Here is a 26,056-nt window from a genome sequence, read left to right as displayed (position 1 = left end):
AATTTGATGAGATCTTTTAAAATTATAACTTTTAAATACAGACTCATAAAGAATCAACTAAGTAGAAATAAAATTGAATGCAAGTAGACCAGTTAGAAGGTTACTATAGTCGTGTGAGAGATGATACTAATGTGGATAACATAGACCAGCAATGCTGATGGAAGTATGCGGAAAGAATCCAAGACATATGGAATAGATTTGACATGACTTATTTAAAGATTATACATGGGAGGTAAGGAAGAGATTAAAGATTACTCCCAAGTTTATGGTGGAACCAACTGAGAAGAGTTATCATCATTAATTAGACAAGAATACTAGGGGAAGAGGTCCGTTTAGCAAGAGAAGATACTGAATTCATGCACATGCTGAATTTGTAGTGTTTATATCCTGGTAGACAAGTATACAGATGGGAATAAAAATCTGAAAACCAGAGGATTTAATTCAAGATACAAATATGAGAGTTATCAACATATCAATGATAAATCAAGTCGCAGCTTGACATCATCTGTAGGTGGAAGGAAGACAGGTAGAATGAGAAAAAAAGATGGCCTTGGGAAACTCCCAACACTTAGAGATCTGGGAAAAGAAGAAAACTTAGAAGATCGAAAAAATGGTCAAGGTAGCAGGAAAGCTAAAAAAGTAGCCCAAAGCCAAAAGAAGAAAGTTTTAAAGCAGGCTCAACTGTTAACATTGTCAAGTAAAATAAGAAGAGAAAAATGTTCACTTGGTATAGCAATAGGAATGTCTAAGAACTGTTTCCTTGGAATGATGGGGATGGGAAATAGATCGGAGTCAGCTGAAGAATAAAACAAGTGAAAAAGTAAAAATAATGAGTATAATAAACTATTTAATGCTATTTGGCTATAAATAGGTAGAGAGAGGGAGGGAGAGACAGAGTGATAGCTAAAGAACAATGTAGTCTCCAACATGTCTTAAAAGATGAGAAAGACTATACAGCATGTTTAAGTACTGATGAAAAGAACCCATAGAGGCAGGGATTTAGAACACAGTAAGCGAAGATACTTGAGAAGACTGGAGGGAATGGGAGCCAGAGGACTTAGATCCCACTCTCTATGGAGGGAAGGGCTCAGGTCTTTGTTAAGTGAGAAAACTCCGCAATTTCAACAGGAGGTGAGGGTGAGTGTAGATTCTGGCAATTTTATAGATTTGGTTGTGGAAATCTGTAGAAGGTACAATCTGATTGCTTCTATTCAAGTCAACGACTGAGAATCAGGAGACAGGCAAAGGTTTGAAAAGACGGAGAGATCTAAAATTGTTACTGAGTAGTTAACTCAGTAAGTTAAGTGGCCAGTAAAATATGATAACATGAAAGTCAGGGAGGGCACTTGATGGGATAAGCACTGGGTATCATACTATGTGTTGGCAAATTGCATTTAAATATTTTTTTTTTTAAAAGAGAACATGAAAGTCAGGCAGTGCTGAGGGCCTAATTGAGATTAATTATTTATGATGTACCTGTCTGTAGAACTGTATGACTTTCTGCTGCTATGCTCAGCTCCCTATCCATAGCAAGGCATCGACAAAATAGTTTCATCCTTGGTTGGAATTTACTAGGCTAAGATGAAGGATATAGGTAATGACTTAAGGGTACTAGCAAGAAAAGGGTTGGAGGAATGGGTTATGGAAACTAAGATGGACAGGAAAAGAAAGATAGGAGGAAGACTGAAAAACTGAAAAAAGTAGGTACATGGAAAAACTGGAGAGTCTGGGGATTTAATATATATATATATATATATCAGGAAAGTTTAAAGGATAAGTTAATGGCTAAAGAGTATACTGATGTGTTAAATAGGTGACAGGGATTAAAGGGGGCACCTGTGATGAGGACTAGGTGTTATATGTAAGTGATGATCACCAAATCCTACATCTAAAACTATTATTACATTGTACATTAACTAACTGTAATTTAAATAAAAACTTGGAAAAAAAATAAAGACACGAGTATATTAATGAAAGATTTCAGAAGTACCTAGTGAAAAGAAATGTCTAGGGTGTGAATGTCCTAACAGTGCCTGATATGGTATGAGGAAATGGCCACTACACATGAAAAGTTTTTGCAAAATCCCAGATTAAGAAAGTCTGTGAACTCTAGTACCACCCAGACAGACTTCTCTGGCAGTATATAGATTGTGTTCTTAAATGACCTTTTAGTTGCAGGCAATCTGAGTTCCTTGAAATTCCAATATTGGCCTGGGCAAGCAGGGAATGAACCAGAGAAAACAGAAGCATTAATATCATCTTATCCTAGCCTAGACCCAAGTTTCCATAAATAATGGATCTAGGAGAAGTTATTCCTGGCCAACTCTAGTCAAAAAGTAGTTGTGAAGATCAAACTGATTTTTAAGACATATACTTTGTCTCCCTAACTAAATTGTAATCATCTCCTGGTATAAGCAGAGACAGTGGTTACTAAATAATGATAGATTTCAAATACCTCAAGAACTATGTTTGGATGCTTCAACTGAATGTTGTTTATTCTGAAGACTATATTCATCAGAAACATAAATAATTCTCCCCAGCAGGTAAAATTTGATGTTTAACTGGCACTTTAAAATACCATTGGAGATAATAACGCTGCATAAGAATGCAATTTATACTTAACTATCCTTTAGAAAATGAACTAAAAATTCAATAAGGTTGATTATTTAACAATTACTTGGAAAAAATACAATTAAATGAAAACAGCTTGTAGTGGGAGTGAATTCAAAAGATACTATAATTACCAACCCTCCAGCAATGTACCTTTTAATTAAACCACTGTTATTTATAAGAGGATAAACATCAAGCCTGTTAATAAATTAAACCATCTTTTTAAACAACCCAAACCCTCACTATATAACCATATTTATAGCACATGTGTTCAGATACATTTAAATGAAAGCAAAACTTAGTTTATGTATTAATATTTTTAACAAGCAAAGTCAATCACTTATATTTAGATAGACTATACATTCGATGGCATAAAATGTAATTAATATTTAAAATAAATTCTTTTTATCAGGGCCATATGTTCTTAAATAAGGCAATATAGATAATTATCATTAAGAAATGTCCCACCAACTTCTCATTATTCTGCTCCTATAACAAATTCTTTTATGATCAAATTCTTAAAAGAATTCAAATCTCTTGATAGGAGTCTATAGCCTTTTATCATTATAACTCTAAAAATTTGAATTGGTATTTCAAGCTAATGGCTACTAGGTTCTACCTCAGGATTTTCTGACTTCAGGATAACATAATCTCAGCCATTTTTTTTTCAATTTACTAAACAACAGGTGTCTTATTTTAGTCTCAATTTCTTTCTAGGTTCAGTAATTCATTCACTGTAACTTATGTTTTTTTAATCAAAGACGCTCAAGTAAAGGGAGACTGATTTTATAATTCTTCACAGTGTACATTTAGAAGTATTCAAATTAAGATAGCTCAGTACTTGGCATATAGTTTGTAAACATTTACTATATAAACTTTGATGAAACAAAATAGCAAAACATTTTAGAACTACTCTATTGATTCATATTGAGTTTTACAACTTAGAACTGACCCAAAGTTGTCTTACATCATACTTACACAGTCTTCTCCTATCTAAAGAAAATGGTAAAATGAAAATAATAGTCTTGAGGTTTTAAATTCTAGATATGGAGCATCCAATTTCACACACTTAGAGTCTGTCATCCCTCCCACTAATTTAGAACAATCTGAATTACTTATGTCAAGAAATTTTCTCTAGATTGATCTTGAAAATCTCATATTTTAAAAATAAGACAACTACAATGATAAAAATAAATCCATATGAACAAAATAATGGCCATTTCTAGAACTTCTTATGCATACATAAGCACCAATTGCCAGCTGTATGAAAAAATCAGGTTGAGAATCCACAACCATTTACAATCAGACACTACAGTAATCAGATCTGACTGGCTTTGCACTCTGTTTTCATTTTATAGGACCCTTCTGTAGACACCTTTTAAAACAAAAAGTTTAATGTTTAGTGCCATCTTTGATATCATCAAAGCATCATTTTTATGCCATGATTACTGAACACTATGATCATTTAAGCTCTTTGAAAGTGAAAATTAGAGAAGAAAGGAAGTGTCTGGATTATACTTTCTCGCAATTTTTTTCAAAATGATTAACTTTCTCATAAATACTATGTTTAGCAAACATTGAATAAATATGCTTTTACCCAAAAAGATTTAAAGAAACTCAACTCACTACTAGTTCTGAAATGCACATTAAACTGCACAATTTTCATTTGCAACTAACCATACAAGAAATTCAAGTGAGGTAACAGTTATCACTAGTAGAGATTTGGGAACCTAAGGCAATCAATCACCAAGCCCTCCTATATACTTATATACACCTGTTTTTGAAACCATGAAAACATAGAGAAAAATATGGAAAGAAAGCCATAAGAGCTATGTGGCACAGGGGATATGCAGGTGGATGGGTCTCAATGAAAAAGAGACAGGCAGGGATCCCTGGGTGGCGCAGCGGTTTGGCGCCTGCCTTTGGCCCAGGGCGCGATCCTGGAGACCCGGGATCGAATCCCACATCGGGCTCCCGGTGCATGGAGCCTGCTTCTCCCTCTGCCTGTGTCTCTGCGCCTCTCTCTCTCTCTCTGTGACTATCATAAATAAATAAAAATTAAAAAAAAAAAGAAAAAGAGACAGGCAAACAAAACTTGGAAAAAAGAGCAATTAAAAAGTTATGTTCCACTTTTATATGTTTTATGTAATGTAAAACATAAATTGCCATATTTGCATAAAAATTAAGGAAAAAGAATGCAGTTAGATCTATAATACTAAGTTGTTTTAAGTAAAAAAGGGAAAAAAATCACAATAATGTATGTAGTGTTCTCTTATGGTAAAGACAAACCATCATGTTTATATTTGAAAGAAGAAAGGATATATAAGAAAGCTAACAGTAATTCCTTCTATGGAATAGAACTGCAAAGGAAGTTTGCCCTTGTATTTTTCAACAGTAGTATTTTACTTTAAACATATTAAGACTTTCGTAGTTGAAAAAAATTGGAAAAACACTATGTTTATTTTTGTTGTTTAAAAATACATACCTTGACCTTGCCATACTTTAGAAGGTATTACTAATATTTTGTCACAGGAGGCAGAAGGTTGGATCCATCGCCAAACTAGAAAATCTGCACCACCTATTCTTCGTGTCTCTGTGCGAACTCTTGACTCATTAGCAGCAAGGAAGTCAACAGCTCTATCCCAGACTTTCTTCATTTTTTTTCTATCATGTGAACAAAATGACAAATTTACTGGCATCTTGGCTTGGAATCTTTTTCATGTATTACTAATTGAAGGCAATGGTTATTATTATTTCTGATTTTCCTTATCATTGCCTACAAAATTTTTTCAAAAAAGACTTAGATGCCTAAAGCTCACCTCAAATTTACTGAATTTCATTCCTCAGAGGTGAAGCATCAGTAATCCGCCCCCTCCCCAACTCCACTAATGATTCTGAGGTGTTGCTATGGTGAAGAATGCTACAGTAGGATATAGAATCATTTATTTTCAAGAAGTCATTATTTAGTACTTTTACTGAAAAAGTTTCATTAACAAAATATTTAAGGCGTTATTAACAAAACATCACTATTATCTGTTTCTTTATGAAGATGAAATTAAAGGAAATAAGGTGAAGATAAAAATAAAAAATGTATAAAAGTGATCATGATTTAGAAATCCAGTTGTCTTTACACTGCTCAAAATCAGAACAGAAGGGAATTTAAAAAGGAAGGAGAGTTTAAGTACAAAAAATAAAGCCTGTACAGAACAGCTCTACTTGAGAAAGGCTTCAATTCCCGATATAATCTTCACAACTTCAGAAATACTACCAACATTCTGATCTAGTTCAACTCGTAATACTTTGAACATACTTGTCATGAGGTTGTATTAAGGAATCTTGCACATGTGGAATAGGCATGTAAGGTTGTAAGTCTTTATTTTCCTGGCAAGCTTCATTATGACTTCGTAAAACATCTGAAAAGATAAATTTACAAATGAATCAATCATTGATCATGTTATAATTTATCACATAATTACTATTATAGAAATAGTTTAGATTTTTACAAATATTTATACCTATAATCTTTACCACCATATCATACATCTGCCTTGTTTCCTCCTCTTCTTTTGTCCAGCGATATTTCATGTAACGCAGAACGACACAAACCATCACAACACCTGCAATATTTATAAGTTTTGTGTTTGAAAAATTGTGCTCAGTGACATTCAATAATATTCACTGCCACCTGAAGTTATTGGTCTAGTCGTTAAATCTGATGTTAACAAAACAAAGCAAAAAAAGAGAAATCTTATGACAGTTTCCACAGTGATTATTTTAACTGCCATAATAGGATAATGGAATGAGCCTTCATAACAGTAGGCTGAATTACCTACATAAATTACAACCACATAGAACAATTTAGTATTGAGCATTTTCCAGAACTTCACTTAATCTCTCTAAAACCATTTCTTCCATGATGCTGACAGCTGAACATTTTAAATTCTATTATTTTTTTGAAAACAGCATAACTAAAAAAAAAAAAATTAAAAAAAAAATTAAAAAAAAAAAAAGAAAACAGCATAACTATGTTTCACAAGCTTTTTCCTTTGCCACATTAAACTATTAGAAAAGTGGGTTTCCAAAGACCATAAACATACTACATCTTAGGAAAATTATTTTTAAAGGACTTAAACAGAGAAAAGAAAGAAATGCGTTATCTTCTAAATTTCTATAATCAATCAAAAGTCACATAAAATCCAGGAACCCAAGTAAAAATTTTAATGCAGGTAAATTATATTTTTTAAATTAATAATAATTTTAATGAACTTAATTTATACTTTATCATTTTAAAAATCAGCTTAATTTTCATATTTCCCGTTCTATTTTCTAAAGATAATCTATGTCTTTTTTATGACATTCTTATAATAAAGTTTTATTCCACCTCCACTTATAGCACTGTTTTCTAAGCCCTTAGATAAATACTGACATTATTTAAAAAAGAAAAACAGCTTCAATATTACTCTACCCTAGTGAAGGCTTCTGTATGTGATTTATAATGGCAACTATCACAGAAGTAAATTCTCAACCCTGCCATTTGGTGAAACACAGCTATAAAAATTCTAGACTGCCATGTATCTTCTTTCTCATCCCAATAACTTACCTAAGCATAACAACAATAACCTGTGGGTGACAGTAATAAAAGCACGTCGAAAGCGACACCAGAAAGACATCTGTGGTCTTGTGGACTGTAAGAACTGGACATCGGTTATGTTTGTCAATTGCTCCTCAGGGCCATAACCAACACACCTAGTTAAAAATAATTAAGGAGACTTTAGAGTCAAAATTATTTCTTATACTACAAAGTGGTCAAAGTGGAAATTAAAGCCTTTACCTTATTCCAACATCTTTTCCATTTTCTAAAATCCACTTCAAAGAAATATTAAATATATCTTCATATTCAGGGCCTAAATCCTAATAAGGAAAATAGAGAACATAACTATTCCTAATAATTCATATTCATTTGACTCTATAAGCTATACTATAAATACCATACTTTTATCTTTATATAACACTTGAAACTGTATTACACAACAAAACTGTATTACAGAAAAATGAAAGGGGAAAAAAGTCACAATTTCCCCATCTTCCTAAGATAAGTACACTTAATATTTTGTTATATTTTCTTTTTGGTTCTTTTACATTTACAGATTTGGGGGTTTTCTGAAATATAATTTGTCTTTTAAGTATCACTGTGATAAAAGTGAATTAGCTACTTATTTTTTTTATAGAACCCTATATTTTTAGATGAACAAATGGCAAACTATACAGACTTGCCTGTTTCACTGACATTTTCTCAGTAAGTGAATGAAGCAAGCATGTCAACTTAAGAAAAACAGCTGACTTTGTTACCAATGATAACATTCAAGCTTTCAAGTGAAAAGTAAAATTTAGAAAAAGTTGCATCCATTACTAGGAGTTTAATGACTTCACAATACTTAAAAATTTTTGCAATGAAACTGGGTAATATTAAAGAATGTGACTTTGTGGTATGGCATAATGAAATATGTCAACATTGGGAAGATCTGCATAAACAGCAAACTAGTATTTTCCAAATGAACCATGCAGGAGTTATTAAATCTTGCATAGGTAAAAGATCTATTTTACATGCAAAACAAAGGACTTTAGAGACAGACTTTACAAAAATCACTGATATGGCTTCAAACTGCACATTGCAACTAATCTTGAAGAAACTACCTCTTAAAGAGTTTTGATGCAGTATCAACAAAGAATATCTACAATTATCTGAAAAGAGTATTAAAATGTTCCCGTTTTGACTATGTATCTGTATGAGACTAGATTTTCTTGATGTACTTCAGCCAAAACATTGAAACAGACCCAAAACAGAAGCAGATATGAAAATCCAGTTGTTTTTTTTATTAGCCTACATAGTAGATTAAAAAGATTTGCACAAATGTAAAACAATGCCATTTCTCACTATGTGCCAGGTACTGTTCTAGGACCTAGAGATAGATGTAGCACTAAGCAAAACTGTCAAAATTGCCTGGGTTCACGGAGCTTAATGTTCTATTCAATTTTATATCTTTATGTACTTTTTTAAGTACAAAGAATGAACTTCTAAAAGTAGCAGTAAGAAGTCATTTTTAAAAACTCCTCTAAGGGGTGCCTGGGTGGCTCAGTCAGTTGAACATCTGAATCTTGATTTCAGCTCAGGGTTGTAAGACCAAGCCAGATGTTGGGTTCTGCACGGAGAGTGGAGCCTGCTTAAGATTCTCTCTCTCTTAAAAAAAAAAAAAAAAAAAAACTGCTCCTTTAAAAAAAAATAATTTTTATAAGTAATAGCTATTGCATTTTATCAACAGATTCTTCAAAAGCACTGGAAGTTAAGGTTTATCATTTGATTAGTGCAATTTACTTCCTATTATGGAACTAGCAAGTTTTTAATATATCAAATTGAAAATGTAAAAAGTTTTATGAAGCAAAACTAATCTTGCTATGTATCATTACTTATGCGTAACTACTACCAGGATGGTTTTAGATGGTAAAGAGAACTACAAGCTACTTGTTATCTTTAAAAAAAATAAGTGTGATCTTTCATCATTATTTATAAATATCAAAAAATATGTAGCCAATATATTTAATAAGTGACAAATGGTTTACTTATGAAACCATTTCAAGGGAATGCATTTAGAAACAATCATGATGACAGCTAAATAGCTGTATGCTTAGAAAAGTAAAACAATATGCAATTTATATATTTTTTTAACTATAAAAATGTGTACTTATGAATAAGGACTATAAAAATTTTAAGTGATTTGGTATGATATTTGTCTTTGACTTACCTCGTTTAGCATTATACTCTACAGATCCATCATGTTGTAAACGGCAAGATTTCATTTCTTTTTATGGCTGAGTAATATCCCATTATATATCTATATATATAGCTATATAGACCACATTGTCTTTATCCATTTATCAACCAATGGACACTTGGGCTTCTTCCATATATGGGCTATTGTAAATAATGCTGCTGTAAACACTATAAACACAGGGGTGCATGTACCGCTTTGGATTAGTGTGTCCACATTCTTTGGGTAAATACTCAGTGGTGAGATTGCTGGATTATAGGGTAGTTCTATTTTTTAACTTTCTGAGGAAACTCCACACTATTTTCCACAGTGGCTGCAGCAGTTTGCATTCCACCTATAGTGCATGAGGGTTCCTTTTTCCCCACATCCTCGCCAACACTTGTTGTTTTCTTACATTCTTTATTTAAGCCATTCTGACAGACGTGAGGTGACATCTCATTGTAGTTTTAATCTGTATTTCCCTGATTATGAGTGATGCTGAACATCTCTTCAAGTGTCTGTTGGCTAATTAGATGTCTTCTTTGGAGAAATGTCTGTTCATGTCTTCTGCCCATTTTTTAATTGGATTATTTGGTTTTTGGGTATTGAGTCTTATAAATTGTTTATATATTTTGGATACTAACCCTGTGTTGCATATATCACTTGCAAGTATCTTCTCCCATTCTGTAGGTTGCCTTTTAGTTTTATTGGCTGTTTCCCTCACTGGGCATAAGCTTTTTATTTTGATGTAGTCCCAACAGTTTATGCAATGCTCCCTGCAAGTGCAGCTACTATCTGTCACCATATAATACCACTGACCTTATTCCCTAGGCTGTACCTCTCATCCCTATGACTTACTCATTTCATAATGGGAAGCCTGAACTTCCCACTCTCCTTCACTAGTCCTGCTCATCCCCTAACCCCTCCCATCTGGCAACTACCAGTTTGTTCTCTATGGGTCTGTTTCTGCATGTTTGTTCATTTGTTTTTTTTAGATCTCATGTATAAGTGAAATCATAAACCATGGATATTTTTTTAAAAATCAATGAAACATAAATGCTGTATTTACCTGTATTTATTTATATGTTCTTCATTAAAACAATATGCAAGATATAATGACATTTTTGTATTACACAGAACTCTGAAAGCTAAACTATATATGTCAGCTTCAAATAATGTAAAGACACATAAATTTCTTAATTTATTAGTTATATATTTTATATATATTTAAATTTTATAAAAATTTTAGGAGGCTGAAGATATTATAAATAGCACTACTGCCTTCATTAATTATCCTTTAAAATGTACATAATGACTCATACTAACAAGGACACATACTCTAATAAGCTAAGTATGTGGAGGAATAATGAGTTTAAAACCTTTAGTTATAAGACAATAAGGGTAAGAAAAGGGTATCTGTTGTTATTTTCCCATTTTGTTTTCCTTCCCCATGTTAATACTACCTAATATCCACTTACTATCTGGAATACAACAGAACCATGGAATGTCCTTTTAAAAAAAAAGAGATTTTATTTATTTGAGAGTGAGAAAGAGGGTGTGTGCACATATAAGCAGGGGGAGCTGAAGAGAGAGAGAGAGAGAGGGAAAAGCACGCTCCTCACTGAGCAGGGAGTCTGACATGGGGCTTGATCCCAGGACCGTGGTGGGATCATGACCTGAGTTGAAGGCAGATGCTTAACTGACTGAGCCACCCAGGTGCCCCACCATGGAATGTCCCTTTGTGAATACACGAAATACAAAAAACAATTGATAATTAATTTAAAACTTCATTAAGGAATTTAAAGAGAACATTAAGGTCTGAAACAGGCTGTTACTTCCACAAATGTTCAGGGTTCTATAGTATTATAAATTGAATTTTTGTGAAGAAGTAAGAGTTGAATCTTTTTCCTGCATTAAGGTCTGAAACAGGCTGTTACTTCCACAAATGTTCAGAGTTCTATAGTATTATAAATTGAATTTTTGTGAAGAAGTAAGAGTGAATCTTTTTCCTGGCTTATGTTAATTAAACAGCTCATGCTAACATTTAGTTTTTTTTTTTAATATATCAAATTGAAAATGTAAAAAGTTTTATGAAGCAAAACTAATCTTGCTATGTATCATTACTTATGTGTAACTACTACCAGAATGGTTTTAGATGGTAAAGAGAACTACAAGCTACTTGTTATCTTAAAAAAAAAAAAAAAGTGTGATTTTTCATCATTATTTATAAATATCAAAAAAATGTGTAGCCAATATATTTAATAAGTGACAAATGGTTTACTTATGAAACCATTTCAAGGGAATGCAATTTATATACATATTTTATAATTTTATTAGCAGTGATTAGCAATCCAAGCTAGGCCATAAAAGCCTATCCAACCTCATAATTCGGCACTTAGCATGCATAGCATCTTCCTGATTTTTAGAGTGGAAAAGTATTTTGGTATTCATTTTTTTGTAGCCACCTAAAGAATCAAAGAGTAAGTTTATTTCAGGCTTTGTAGCCATATAAATTTCTGGTCTCTGCCACATATATTCTAAGCAACCTTTAAAAATGTTGTAAAACCACAGCTAGAAGGCCATACAAAAACAGGTCTATGGGCTGTAGTTTGCCAACTTCTTAGGTAAAGCATTCTTGCATCATAAAATGCCCATTTCCTAATCACTGATGACACAAATTTTTAAAGCAAGTCTATTACTATTATTACTATTTACTTATAGGCAATAGCTCAATGTACGGCTGACCACTTCATTTAAAACTTTCTAAATTCAAAGCACATTTTCCTAAATCTTTACCAAACCTATTAACATATTATATGTGAACATACACACACTCATGATTCCCAACTCCAAATTTGCCTTATTTGCAAAAACATTGGCAAAAACATGTATTTTTATTAAAATTCACATCAGGTGCTTTGAACTTAGAATTTCACAGTATAAAAATAATACTATTTCATGTAAAAAAAGAAAAGCTCATTAAGTAAAGCTACAAAGCATTAGAAAGGAGGAAAAGAAATGCCGATAAAGGGAGGAGTAAGGATTAAAAACCTATTGAATAGCTCACAACATGGTAACATACATAGTAATAACTAACTATGTGGCTTTCCAGTTAGGGAGTATTCTGTTTAATTGTGACATGATATATGCTATATATGTTATCTTTGAAATTAATTAAAATAGGAGACATAGAAATCAATAGTAATTATGATTTAACTCTTGATGAGTCAATGGGCACTTCATCTTTCAGATCTGGAATATCGGAAAGAACATGGCCTTAAAATCAAGCAGGCCTGGGATGAGATCACAACTCCACTACTGAGTAGCTGTATGTATAGGCTCAAGTGGAGACAAAAAAGTACACTATCTATGCAGATATATCTACTTTGATCAAATCCTAAACCTTATTCAGAGTTAGTCTCTTGCTCACTCAAAAGATGAAACTAGTAGTTATGAACCCAGTCCTTCCATCTAAGAGGCAGAACAGTATAGTGAGAAAAGCAAGCATTTTAATTCTATTCCCAGGTCTACCACTTACTAGCTGAATGATGTTATCATTAAATCTCTCTGAGCTTTAGTTTCTTTATAAAGTAGGTTTGATACCACCCACCTTGCTAGGTCATTGTGAGGTCAGAGGTATTAAGTGAATCCTAAGATAAATTGTACTTGATAAATTATAATAATTTTTTTTAAGATTTTATTTATTCATGAGAGACACAGAGAGAGAGACAGAGGCAGAGACACAGGCAGAGGGAGAAGCAGGCTCCATGCAGGGAGCCTGATGTGGGACTCGATCCTGGGACTCCAGGATCACGCCCTGGGCCAAAGGCAGGCACTTAACCACTGAGCCACCCAGGGATCCCCAATTATAATAGTCTTTTTAAAGATTTATTTCTTTGACACAGAGCATGGGGAGAGGAGCACAGGGGGAGGGAGAGGGACAAGCAGATTCTATGCTGAGCGCAGAGGTGAATGTGGGGCTTTTCCCCACAACCCTGAGATCATGACTTGAGCTAAAAGCAAGACTCGGCTGCTCAACCAGCTGAGCCACCCAGGTGTCCTGATAGATTATAATTCTTAAAAAATGTATCCATCATTCCATTTCTCAGAACATTTATTTTTTCCACAAAGACAAAATTTTATTAGCAGTGATTAGCAATCCAAGCTAGGCCATAAAAGCCTATCCAACCTCATAATTTGGCACCTTGCAGCTATTTTCTTTCCTAGCATTTTCTTCACAAATCATAAGCGTATTGTGTTGAAGTTTCAAAAGGTTTTGAAAATGAACTAGAAAATGAACCACCATTAATTACACTGTTTAGTTGGAAAGTTATCATACAAAGCTTCTACCGTTTAACATAAAAAGTTTCGGTCTCTTCATGAAAATTTAATGCTATGTGTTTCCTAAATGTTCCACCAGAGGGACCTCTTAACTTTTCACAAATCAAAACAAGCTTGCATTCTCAAAAATGATCAATGTGGAAAAAAAAAAATGAAAATTTCAAGAAAACATTGGCAGAGTTAGAAAAAGGGTGTTTAAATCACTTAAGTTAATCATCATGCTTATTTAAATTTCCTTTGAAAGAGAAAGTAGAAGAAATAAGAATGGAATGTGAAGCATCAAATTCAAGAATTCAAAAAAATTTTGCTGGGGCTTACTTATTCACTCATTTTACTCCACCAAGCATTTACTTATATTGTGCTTAAAATGCAATGGAAATTGGGGGAAAATCAGCTTACACTCATAGGAGTTCTGTGCATCCTTTGGCCCATCTACTGCTGAATCCAAAAACTTAATTGTGCTGCTGGTGAAACCATAGTACAAATACATGAAATGTATGACAGACCTCTCTCCAGAAGCAGAGAGCCTACAATATATGTATTATCATGGGTTTTTGACACCAGCTTTGTAGTGAGGTTCTTCCATATTTACACTAGAACTTGGGTAAAATAAAATAAGCAATTTTGACTAGACTGTGCTAAATGGCCATTCCAAATTAGAAAGTAATCTGGCAATATATATCAAAAGCATTAACAAAAGCTCATGCTCCTTAACAAGTAGTTTCTAGAACTATTTCCTAAGGAAACAATCAGAAAGTCATATACTATATATGCAAAGATTAGAGTGCTTTCATAGTACTGACAAACCACAAACCAATACGACACAATACAATCATACAAAGGAATATTATCCAGTGCTAAAAAGAGCAGTTTTCAAAAACCTGAACAATGACATCAGAAAATTCTCATAATTTTAAGGAAAAAACATATATAAATACTTGTAATATGAAATATTTCTAATTTATGATGTATAGTGATACTAATTGTAGGAATGAAAATGTTAAGAAAAGACTACAGAAAAATTAATCAAAAATGAGTGGTTACCTTCAGGCGGTGAATCTGAAATGTTTTTCTCTTTTCTTTTCCATTAGTTAAATCATGAGCGTAAGTTAATGTTATATATATTGAAAAAATAAACATTATTAAAAGTAGTACTTAAGGGACGCCTGAGTGGTAGCTCAGCGGTTGAGCGTTTGCCTTTGGCTCAGGTCATGATCCTGGGGTCCTGGGATTGAGTCCTGCATCGGGCTCCCCACAGGGAGCCCACTTCTCCCTCTGCCTATGTCTCTGCCCCCGCCTCTCTCTCTCTGTCTCTCATGAACAAATAAAATCTTTAAAACCAAAAAACAAAATAACTTCACTTAACTAATTAAAACTGGACCTATCAGAAATCTTTTGTAAAAACTTGGCTTAGAAATTATATTGAATTAAAAAAAAAAAGTAAAACCCAATCTAAAAGTAAAACCTAATCTAAAACATAAAATAATTCCAGGGACATTAATCTCAATTTTTTTAAACCCAATTACAGGCAGTTTCCAATTCAACTCCTGCAAGGATATGTCCAATAACTACTCTATTGCCAATCTTTAGTAGAAATAATCTCTCATCTCTTACTGCTGCCTGGCTTAGATTCTGACTTGTCCCAACCCTGGCTCTGTGTCCCTTCTTTTTACTTTATCTTATTGATGACCCATAGGGGCAATCAAATGGGGGTGGTGGTGTATCATCCTTCCATAGGAACCCCTGCCTCTTCCTCAGCTCCAGTATAACTACTAATCAAACCTTATCCCTTCCCTTTAGTCCTTTAAATAGAGTACTCAGGAGCTTTTAAGAGTCTCGAGGTTCTTCTGAAGTGTAAATTAATCCTGTTTCAGGAATTTATGACCAACCATAACACATATCTGTGCCATTACCTAAGATATTTAACTGAAAGAGAGAGGAAGAGGAAGAGGAAGAGGAGAGAAGAGAAAGCAGGAAGGAAGCACTGGTTGGGATCAGTTTTTCCTACTGCTAGAAATAAAGACATGTGTAACTATCTCATAAAGAACTATTGCTTTGAATTCCCACATGCTATGCCCTCTTTCAGGAATACTTTATTCTATGATCTCTGTAGCCTACTCAATCCAATTCCTTCTTTGCTCCCACCCCCACAATCCATTTAGCAATTCTTCCATCCCCATAATCAAAACTCCTCCTAATTTAAGATCTTTTTGGATCCCGATTCTTTACCTATCCAATCTTTTAGCTATTATACTCTGTACAATTTGTCTGTCATCACTGTTCTTATCTAGGTCAAAACTGAAACTGAAGATGAGAACCAGGAAGGGTGAGAAGACAAATCCTGTAGCATGGTATTAGAAACTCTCTCCAGAGTGACTCGGATTTAATTAACTAAGAAACACAGAAAAAAAGCAAAATTTACTAGGAAACTACCCTAACCATCAGGCACTGAGCACTTAAGTCTCCCAATCACTCTGACAAGAATTAAGTCCACTTTCATACTAAGAAACAGGTACAGAAAAGTGAAAGAACTTTACCAAGACACACAGCTTCTATATAGCCAGAATGTGAATCCACATCTAAATCTCCAAGATATTATTATATTGTCTTAACATCTTCTGGATATCTATATTAAGTAGATTAAGTTAATCTAAATTACGTTAAAAACAGTCCATATTTCTCTTTTTTAACAAGCATGTCATGGGAAACTATTCACAACTTTGCTGAAACCCTTAGAATTATACTATATTCTAAATAAAAAAAAAAGTGAGGCGGTGACATCAACAAGATGACAGAATAGGAAGCCCTAGACCATCCTTTCCCTATACAGACACAAATTCAACAATACACAGACCAATTCCCTTTGTAAGAAATCCAGAAACTAGTTAAAAAGGGCTCCTATAACCCAAGCAAGTGTGAAACAAGCAGCATGGCAGCCAGTAGGAAAATTAGTCGCACTCGCTCACCAGAGCCTCACCCTATGGCACAACATGCGCAACCAGAAGAAAATTCCCAACTCCTGGCTTCTCCTTCAAGAGGCAAAGAAAAGACTGAAACCTAATTCTAATGTTCAGAATTTCTGAGGGCTACCAGAGGTCTGGTTTCTGTCTTGCCTGAATCTAAGCACTGATAGCTTGGAGACAACGGAGAACAAAGATGATCTGAACTCGCCACTGCCCTTCTCCACAGCTTGATGAAGAACGAGCAGGAGAAAAACCCCAAACTCCTGGCTTCTCCCTGAGGAAAGAAAGAGTTGGAACATGTGTCCAATATCCCAAGTTCTCAGGGAGCTGCCAAAGGGGCTGGCTTCTGTATCATGTCTCAGAGCACTGAGGAGACCTGACTCAGTCTAAACACCTGGGAGTTGCTGAGAACAAAAAAAGAGCAGGACAGCTTGCAGCTGCTCCAGGGGGACCCACAGTACAGCAAACAGACACCAGAGGGAGCAAGAGATTACAATATCTTGACAAAAGAAACCTGGAAAACCTTTTTAGTTGATAATTTGCACCCACAAATCCAGAGAAGATGCATCCACAGAAAAGGTTTGAGAGCACCCCAGAATCTCTATTTGAGCTCATGGGTAAAGGTCTTCCTCTGCACAAAGGCAATCTCTAAAGGCTGGGAAATATGGCTGTGTCTTCAAATGCACAGATCCCGACAAAGTACTAAGGTACATGATGGAAACAGTAACACTAGGCCCAACTAAAGGAACAAATTAATCTCCAAAAACTGACCCTAAAGGAACAAAGGTATAGGAGTTACCTGACAAAAATTTCAAAATAAGTGTCAGCCCAAGAAAACAACACACAAATTAAATTAGAATATCAATAAAGTGAGAAAAAATTAAAAAGAATAAATTTTGGAGCTGAAGAATAACTGAATTAAAAAATTCACTAGATGGGCAGAAAATTTCCCAAATCCAGGGAAAGAAATGGACATTCAGATTCCAGAAGCCCAAAAGCTTTTAATGGGATACAGCAAAAGCAGTACTACGAGGGAAGTTTATAGTGACAAACAGCTACATTAAAAAAGCTCTCAAATAAACCACCTTAAGGAACTAGAGAAAGAACTATGCCCAATTAGGAGGAAATATTAAAGATTAGAGTAAAAATAAATAAAACAGAGAATAGGAAAAAAAAACAGCTGGTTTGTTTTTTTTAAAAGATAAGCAAAACTGACAAAGCCTCAAAAGAAAAAGAAAACTCAAAATCAGAAAGAAAAGATATCAAGTCAGATGTCACAGAAATACAAAGGATCATAAGAGATTATTATGAACAATTAGTTGCCAACAAATTGGGATAACCTAGAGAAAAAAACAGATAAATTCCTAGAAACATATAACCTACCAAGACTGAATCACAAAGAAATAGAAACTCTGAACAGACCTGTAACTGGTTAGGAGCCTGAATCAGTAATCAAAAACTTCTCAAACAAGAAGAGCCCAGGACTTGATGGCTTCACTGGGGAATTCTACCAAACATTACCAATCCTTCTCAACTTCTGCCAAAAAACTGAAGAGAACACTTTTTCGCACTTATTTTATGAGAGCAACATTATTCTGATGCCAAGCCAAACAGAAACGCTATAAGAAATACAAATCAATGTCCTTGATGAATACAGATGCTAAAAATCCTCAACAAAATGCTAGCAAATGAATCTGACAGCATACTAAGAGGATCATACACCATGACCAAGTAGGATTTACTCCTGGAATTCAAGGATGGTCCAATATACAAAAAAAAAAAAAAAAGTCAGTGGGATACACATGAAGGATAAAAATCACATGCTCATCTCAGATGCAAAAAAAGCATTTGACAAAATCAATACCTCTTCATGATTAAAAACACTCAACAAAGTAAGAATAGAAGCAAATCACCTCAATATAATAAAGGTCACATGGGGGTGGGGGGGCGGGGGGGGCGGCGGGGCGTGTGGCACCTGAGTGGCTCAGTCGGTTAAGCATCTGCCTTCTGCTCAGGTCATGATCCCAGGGTCCTGGGATTGAGCCCTGCATCGGACTGCCTGCTGAGTGGGTAAGTGGGGAATCTGTTTCTGTTTCTCCTCCTTCTCCCTCTCCCTCTCCCCACTGCTCACGCATGCTCACATTACACCAAACAACAGGCCCAAGCTTCTAACAGTACAATTAAAGAAATCAAATGCGTGGTACTTTTGTACAAGTTGTAATAATTTATATAAACTTTAAGAATATAGCTACCAAAATTCTAATTGTACTGCTTACTTTTAAATATGCAGCTGCCTCTTGGACAGAAAGTGTTCTCTGACTAGAACTGCCACATTCATGATCTCCTGGAAAGATTAGCATATTATTAATTTTGAATCAGTACTATGTTAAAGAGAAGAAAACAAACATGATTAATCAAAATATATTCAAATTACACAATTATAGGTCATATTATAATCAATAAAGAAGATAAACACTATTAAATTTCCTATAAAAATCCAGTAGGTAATATAAACAATTATCTTTACATAAACCACAATCTTTAAATGCATTTCTAAATAGTCCAGATAGGAACATGTCTTCTATTTCCAACTAAATCATTGGCCAGGGTAGGAACAATGTCACACTGATGCCTATCCACAGATCTTGGGACAAAGAAGGCCCTCCACAGATTTACTGTTTTTCAAGGGGGGAAATTCATTGTGGTAACTTACACATCTATTACTAAAGCTAATAATTCAAAAAGGTTCAAATTAAAATGTACATTCTGAATATAAAGACAGTGTTAAGCCTATCTTTAGCAAGGTATTTGCCTGCTTTAAAAATTATCATAACACAGATCAACAGGGAAATTAGAAACTTTTAGTTATGACCTGATTTCTGCAAAGAACACAGTACATACAAAACTACCTTTCTTATAACACCTTTCTTTTCCCTTATAACAATTTATAAGAGAATCCAAAGCCTTATCTTTCAGGCTATCTGTGGTTATTAAAGATCAATTTCCTCATATTGAACTTGAATTGCAAGTTCTTCCTGCTCTATTTCTCTTCATGATTTTTTTAAAAACCATTTTTTTTAACATGAAAGTATAATAAAGTAACTCCTTGGCAAACCTTTCTATTATAAAAAAGTAGCCATATTCCTATTTATGAGACTTGTGCAAGTAGTCAGATTTTAATGGTCACAGTCATAAAAAAGGAAGAAATATCTATTAAACAACTAAGTCTTCAAATTTTATGATGCATCCTCCAAGATTCAGTTTCCACAGATCTACAGCAGAGGTCAGCAAACCTCGGCCCATAGCCAAATCTGCCCTGCCACTGATTCTTATACATGAAGTTTTACTGGAACACAGCCATACTCATTCATTTATGTATTATCTGTGGCTGCTGTCATGCTATAATGGCAGAATTTAGTACCTCTGACAAAGTCCAGCAAACAAAGCCCCAAAAACTTACTATCTGGCCCCTTCACACGAAAAAGTTTGCTGACCCCTGCTCTAGAAGGAATCTTTATCTTTAAAAGCACCCCAATTATGCTGATCTAGCACACTGCATAAAACAAGGCTGTAGAGACAGCTGTAGAAGCCTGTGGTAGCCAAAGAGTATATACTTAACCTATTTCTGGGTACTACATACAGCATACCAAATAAATGTCATTAGCTTGCCGTATATGAATATGACAGCCAGTTAGTTAATGCAAAGAAGGCTTTTAGTGATATACACAAAATTATGAGCATTAAAAAAAAAAAAAAAAAGGCCAGAGTTAGAGTTAAGGGCATCGCCCTGCAAAAAAAAAAAAAAAAAAAAAAAAAAGACTGATATGAGGATGGGAAACTATAAGGATCCTAAATGTCTCCAATCAACCAAAGAACTTTCATATTTACCTTGTACCAGAATCTTATGTCTACAAAAAGATCTGCTACATAAAAAAGTTTAGAAAACTACACTTTTTCTTTTCTGTAACTTCTTTAACAAGAAGCAAATCCAAAGTCTCTTCTTTTAGATTATATGTGAAATAAGAATAACTAAAAAAAAGCTAAGGTAATAAGCAGATAAGCTGCTACTACAGCTTACAGATGCTAAAAGACTTTAGTAAGAGCAGAATATAAGGAAAAAATTCTAAAATATATTACCTTTATCCTAGGAAATGATACCTAATCAATGGAAAATCTATACTTTTATATTTAATCTAGAGTTTTAATTCATTGCTTACCCAATTCAATTGATATCTAGCTTTCAAAATTTTTTACTATTAATACAATAAACAAATTGGATTGACTTTAGAATTATATAATATAGATTTCATCTAATACATATGGACAGGCAGGAAAAAGGCCTTGATTAAATATATCTATAAAAATAAAAACTACTCTGTACAGGTAACAAAAATTTCCAGAGAGAAAATTCACAAACATAACACTAGTCTTGGGAAAAACTATTTCTGCTGATATAGAATGCTACATATACAAATTAATTTTCAAAACATTTTTAGACACTATGAATGTTAAAACAATTACCTGCAAGCTGTGCCAATCGATCATGAAGCTTGTATAAAGTGTTCATCATAAGATTTTTCTTACTTTCCTAAAATTAAAAGAAATGATAAAATATCCAATTCAAAAACATATACCAAATAATAATCTTTCAAAAAACAGTAAATAACTTAAAATCATGGAAGCTACATAATCCAAAAGACAAATTCACATTTAAACAATGGCTACCTTAATTTTTTTTAAAAAGCCTTAATCTAAAAATCTAAATCATCACTCTAAACATTTTACTTTCTTGAGGACTGATTGGGAAATTGGCACTCAGGTTAGTGCTTAAAAAAAAAAAAAAGAAGAAGAAAAAAAGTCTCCTGTACAACAAACTCCCCCAACCACCAAAGCAATGCTCCCAATCCTCCTTTACACAATGCACACTTATATATATTGTTCTTATGAGACTTCAAGGCTGCCCTTCATGTTTTGTCTTAATCTGATTCAACCACACAATAAGGAAATGAATACTGACACTTTGATAATCAACCTCTCCTTGACCCCCAAAGCGGTCCTGTATAAATTTATGAACCATTAAAGCAAAACAAACACTTTATAAGTATTTAGTAATAGAAGTTAAGAACTATTCTCAGCAAAGCAAGAGGCCTAGTAAACAAGGTGGTTCCTATTCTCAAGGGTAAAAAACATACTTAAGTGCTAAAGCTGCAAACAAAGTATAACGGAAATACAGAAGAAAGAGGGAAGGGAAGATCCATTTATAGAAGAAAGAATATTTAAGTTGGGCTTCCCAGGAAGAACAGAATTGACTAGAATTCTAGTCAGAAGAAAAAGCATGAGCAAAGGCATAAAGGCACTGGTTATATGTTTCTTACATAACCAACAGCCTGCTTTGATTTAGTACAACACTGATAAAATAGTTTGGAATCAACTGCTAGGGACCAAGACAAAGAGTTTGACTTCATTCTAAAAATTTAGGAGGAGAAAAATAAAACAGACTTGTGCGCCAGGAATAGTACTCTGAATATATGAAAGAAAACCAGAGAGAAGATCATTTCAATGTCTAAGGACCTTGCCAAGTAAATGAAGGCAACGAGACCCACAATTTCAGAGCAATCACAATGAAGAAGGACCCACACAGCAATGGGAGAATGTAAGTCAGGAAAAGGGGTAAGCTTATCACGCTGTTTGGAATAAGTTCATGATTCAAGAGGGGGCTGTATCTTTATTTCCTTTCTTCCTGATGTGTCAAAGAAAACAGTAATACTGGAAAAATAGGACCAGGATATAAAAAGCTAGGAAAGTAACATTTATATGTCTAATGACATGCAACCTCATACAATTATTTTCATGCTGTATTTTCAGGGACAGAGACAAGTGTACATGCTATGAGTGGCACGTGTTTGTCAATGCAGCAATTAACTGCTTATGCTAGGAAGAAGGAAACTCATTAAAGTTTCTACCCTACCACGAGAGTCCCTGGTTTTATGGAAGATGGTTGATAGAGATCAAGTGACATTCCCCCTTGCCTTCCAGCCCTTAGCTTTGGCTCAACTCTATCTCAAGCAGATTCTGAGTCAAGCTAGACCTTATCTCTGTATATGCTTAAAACTCCAAACTTCAAGAATCAGACATCAAAAAATAACTGCTGGGGCTGAAAGCCAGGATTGTGAAACCTATGCATTTGTGATATGTTAAACCACAAAACTATTTTTAATAAATACATTCAATATAATAGAATGAGAAAGAGTTCTAATGATATGCATAACTTGTGGACTTGATACTTCATACTTGTGGACTTGATACATACAGGCAAATCTGATTAAGCTTTGGGATTAAAGTACCTAATAGTTTTGAAGTTTGTCTCCTCCCTTATCTGGAAAAGAGACCGATTTCCTTTTCTTTCATATGTCCTGATCACGCCCAATCCCATTCCCCTTTTAAAAACAAAACTAGGGGCAGCCTGGATGGCTAAGTGGTTTAGCGCAGCCTTCTGCCCAGGGCCTGATCCTGGAGACCGGGATTGAGCCACGTTGGGCTCCCTGCATGGAGCCTGCTTCTCCTCCTGCCTGTGTCTCTGTGTTTCTCTCTGTCTCTCATGAATGAATGAATGAATGAATGAATGAATGAATAAATAATAAATAAATAAATAAATAAATAAATCTTTAAAAAAATAAAAAAAAATTTTTTATTAAGAAAAAAATCCAAAAATTGGACACCTGTGCTCTGTGATTACATCTCTAATGAACACCAGAGGCCTGAGAATAAACTTCATCTTTTGATTCATAGATATTAACACTGGAACAGATAAGTAGAAGAAATAACAAAATCTTATCAGATGCAACTGAATCCATAAGACAACATACATACATACCAGTACATTATATAGAGAATTTAAGCACCCAAAAAGCTAAACTATAACTTTTTCAAAAATTATTTTTCCAATGGCAATTTATTCAAAATGATATATATTACAATGATCTCAAGTGCATGATCAACTAAATTACGATCTAACTAGTTTTTATGTAATATGTTATTAATATGAACAAATCAATCTTGAAGAAGAAAAAGAAAGGCTTTGGTTCAACTATCTTTAGCACCAATATGCTAAACTAGAAATCAATCTGAAAAACATATAAATCAAATTTTAAAGTTCTATTCTTATAGAAACTTATACTGATTTATAGCTTCATTACAGTCTTTTTCCATTCTGACTGCTTTTCCAATTGTCTCCTAACATTCAGCTTGAAAGGTGTCTCATGCTGGCTTTCCTAATCACCCTGAAAACAAATTTAAAGATCTACAAATAAACCATACTTAAACTAAGCTTTCAAGTAATCTTTCATTAAACAGAAATGCTTTTATACTGTAATTTGAAATAGCTATCCTCCAACTGTCTCTTTTGGTAAGGTCCAACTTTTCTTTTAGTAACCCATATCATTCTCTGAAGCAAAGAGAGTTCTTGGGTTCTTGGGTGGGTAAAAATCAGACTTTAGGGAAACTCTCCCAAATTCTCTCATATGTTGTCACCTTTAAATAGTTCCCCCTTCTATTCTCAGCCAATTTTCTCAAGACAATTTTCAGTTGTTTGTATCAAGTCTCTCATTAAATGTGCAGTGAGTATATGGTACGGATTTAAATGATAATGCCAATAGCAGCATTATACTTAATATCATAACTGACAAAATAAACCTTTTTAAAAACAAATATCACAATATTACTAAAAATGGTCATTACAAAGTCCCTCTCTAACAATCTTAAGTAATATTCTATAGATTTGATTACATATTATTACATATCCTTTAAGCACAACCAATTTTTATATATAGGTCTATATTACTGTCAATTCCTATAGTAAATTAATAACTAATTGTGCATTATAATATGAGCTCAAATACCTTAATCTTTGAAGTCCCTATAATGAAGGTAAGTGAAAAATATTTTCATGTAAGATTTAGGTTGAAATTAGTATTACAGATCCTTGAAAAGAAAAGGAATCATAAATAGGTAGCCTAACAATCATGTTTCTTTCTAAATCCTTTGCCTTCCTGATGATTAAATAGGCATGCTTATGAACAAAAGATCCAGAGAGACAAGATGATGGCAAAGAGGACAAAAATTGTCAGAATATCCAGCAACTTATTAAACAGGCATACCTCTAAGGGTTAAGACTTGATCTCCAGCTAACATGCCAATACCATTTCACTTGGCAGTTGGCTTTTACCCTAAAGTGATAAACAACTCAGCTCTTAGGAGAAAATCTGTTTCAGATTTAATCATATTATCGTTAAAGAATATTCAAAGTAAGAAAATGTACTGTTTCAATTTAAGAGAACTTTTAAAATGAGCATTTTTTTAGTCGACAGTCTTCCTAATACTTTTAGCATATAAAACAGGAGACAAAATATCAGTATTATGATCTTCTACTTACTTGTATTTTTCCAAATGTTTCATCAAAGGGTTTTTTTACTATCAAGAAAGAAAAAAAGACAACTATTAGCATCATTTGAGAATGAGAATTAGAATCCCCTAAACAAGCCCCCTGAAATGCCAGCATGTACTCTGCCATAACTGAATGTAAACAAGCAAACAAAATGTAAACAAACTGATGATAATAAAGGTAAGGGTAGTAATTTTTGTGACTCACTATATTTACCATTCTTACCTTGAATCTGTGGTTTTCTCTGTAATAAATGAGAGCAGTGAGTTCAAGTCCCAGTTCCATCACTTACTAGTTAACATGACCATGAACTGCTTAGCTACTCTAAGTGGTAGTTTACTTTCCTATAAAGAAAGGCTGTAACAATGATACCTAATTTATATAGTTGTTGAGAAGATTAAATGAGATTAATTATATACAATGCTCCGCTTAATGTCAAGCACTTAATACATGTTACCTATTACTGTTACTAACTATATTGCTTCCACCAAACTTGGTTTCTACTCAAAATATAGATCAACAGCAGTTACTACTTAAGGAAATTTACCAGATGCTTTTTAAAACTAAACAATTCTTTCAAAATTCTGACTTCTAATGATTAAAAAACAAAACAAAACAAAAAAAAAAACAAAAAACTTCCTACTGCTTGCTAACATCTGGAAAAGTGGCAAGAAACAAATATACAGATAAAGTAGCTAAGAACTGTCTCAATATTAAATAATTTCGTATTGCCAATATCTATTATAAAAAGGATTTAGCACTTTTCATCCAACCTCCCCTCATACATCTCCCCTAAAAAAAATGCAAACAAGTTTACAGTAAATATGTAGTATCTCTAATGGTTACTATTTAGAATCTTCTCTTTATCATCTATTTGAAAATTACATGCAAAACAT

At 33.7% G+C, this 26,056-nt stretch overlaps 1 protein-coding gene across 4 annotated transcripts in view; it reads right to left on the bottom strand.

Annotated features, from left to right (window-relative positions):
* Positions 1–26,056, bottom strand: part of LEMD3 (LEM domain containing 3) — a 72,857-nt gene that overhangs the window by 19,515 nt on the left and 27,286 nt on the right. For all 4 annotated transcript variants that reach the window (XR_003147274.3, XR_003147275.3, XM_049115742.1 and 1 more), the window contains exons 2-9: positions 25,152–25,189; positions 21,242–21,308; positions 18,997–19,064; positions 7,442–7,521; positions 7,211–7,356; positions 6,126–6,227; positions 5,921–6,023; positions 5,096–5,274 (exon numbers count right to left, since the gene is read on the bottom strand). Coding sequence is in view for 2 of the 4 variants with exons in the window: in XM_049115742.1 (XP_048971699.1) it covers positions 5,096–5,274; positions 5,921–6,023; positions 6,126–6,227; positions 7,211–7,356; positions 7,442–7,521; positions 18,997–19,064; positions 21,242–21,308; positions 25,152–25,189 (783 nt within the window). In the remaining 2 variants the exon portion in view is untranslated. The remainder of the gene's footprint in view (positions 1–5,095; positions 5,275–5,920; positions 6,024–6,125; positions 6,228–7,210; positions 7,357–7,441; positions 7,522–18,996; positions 19,065–21,241; positions 21,309–25,151; positions 25,190–26,056) is intronic.

Source organism: Canis lupus, chromosome 10 (assembly GCF_003254725.2).
Source record: "Canis lupus dingo isolate Sandy chromosome 10, ASM325472v2, whole genome shotgun sequence".
Classification (NCBI taxonomy): Eukaryota; Metazoa; Chordata; class Mammalia; order Carnivora; family Canidae; genus Canis; species Canis lupus.
Note: the sequence above shows the minus strand (reverse complement) of the source record. Positions and strands in the feature narration are given on the sequence as shown.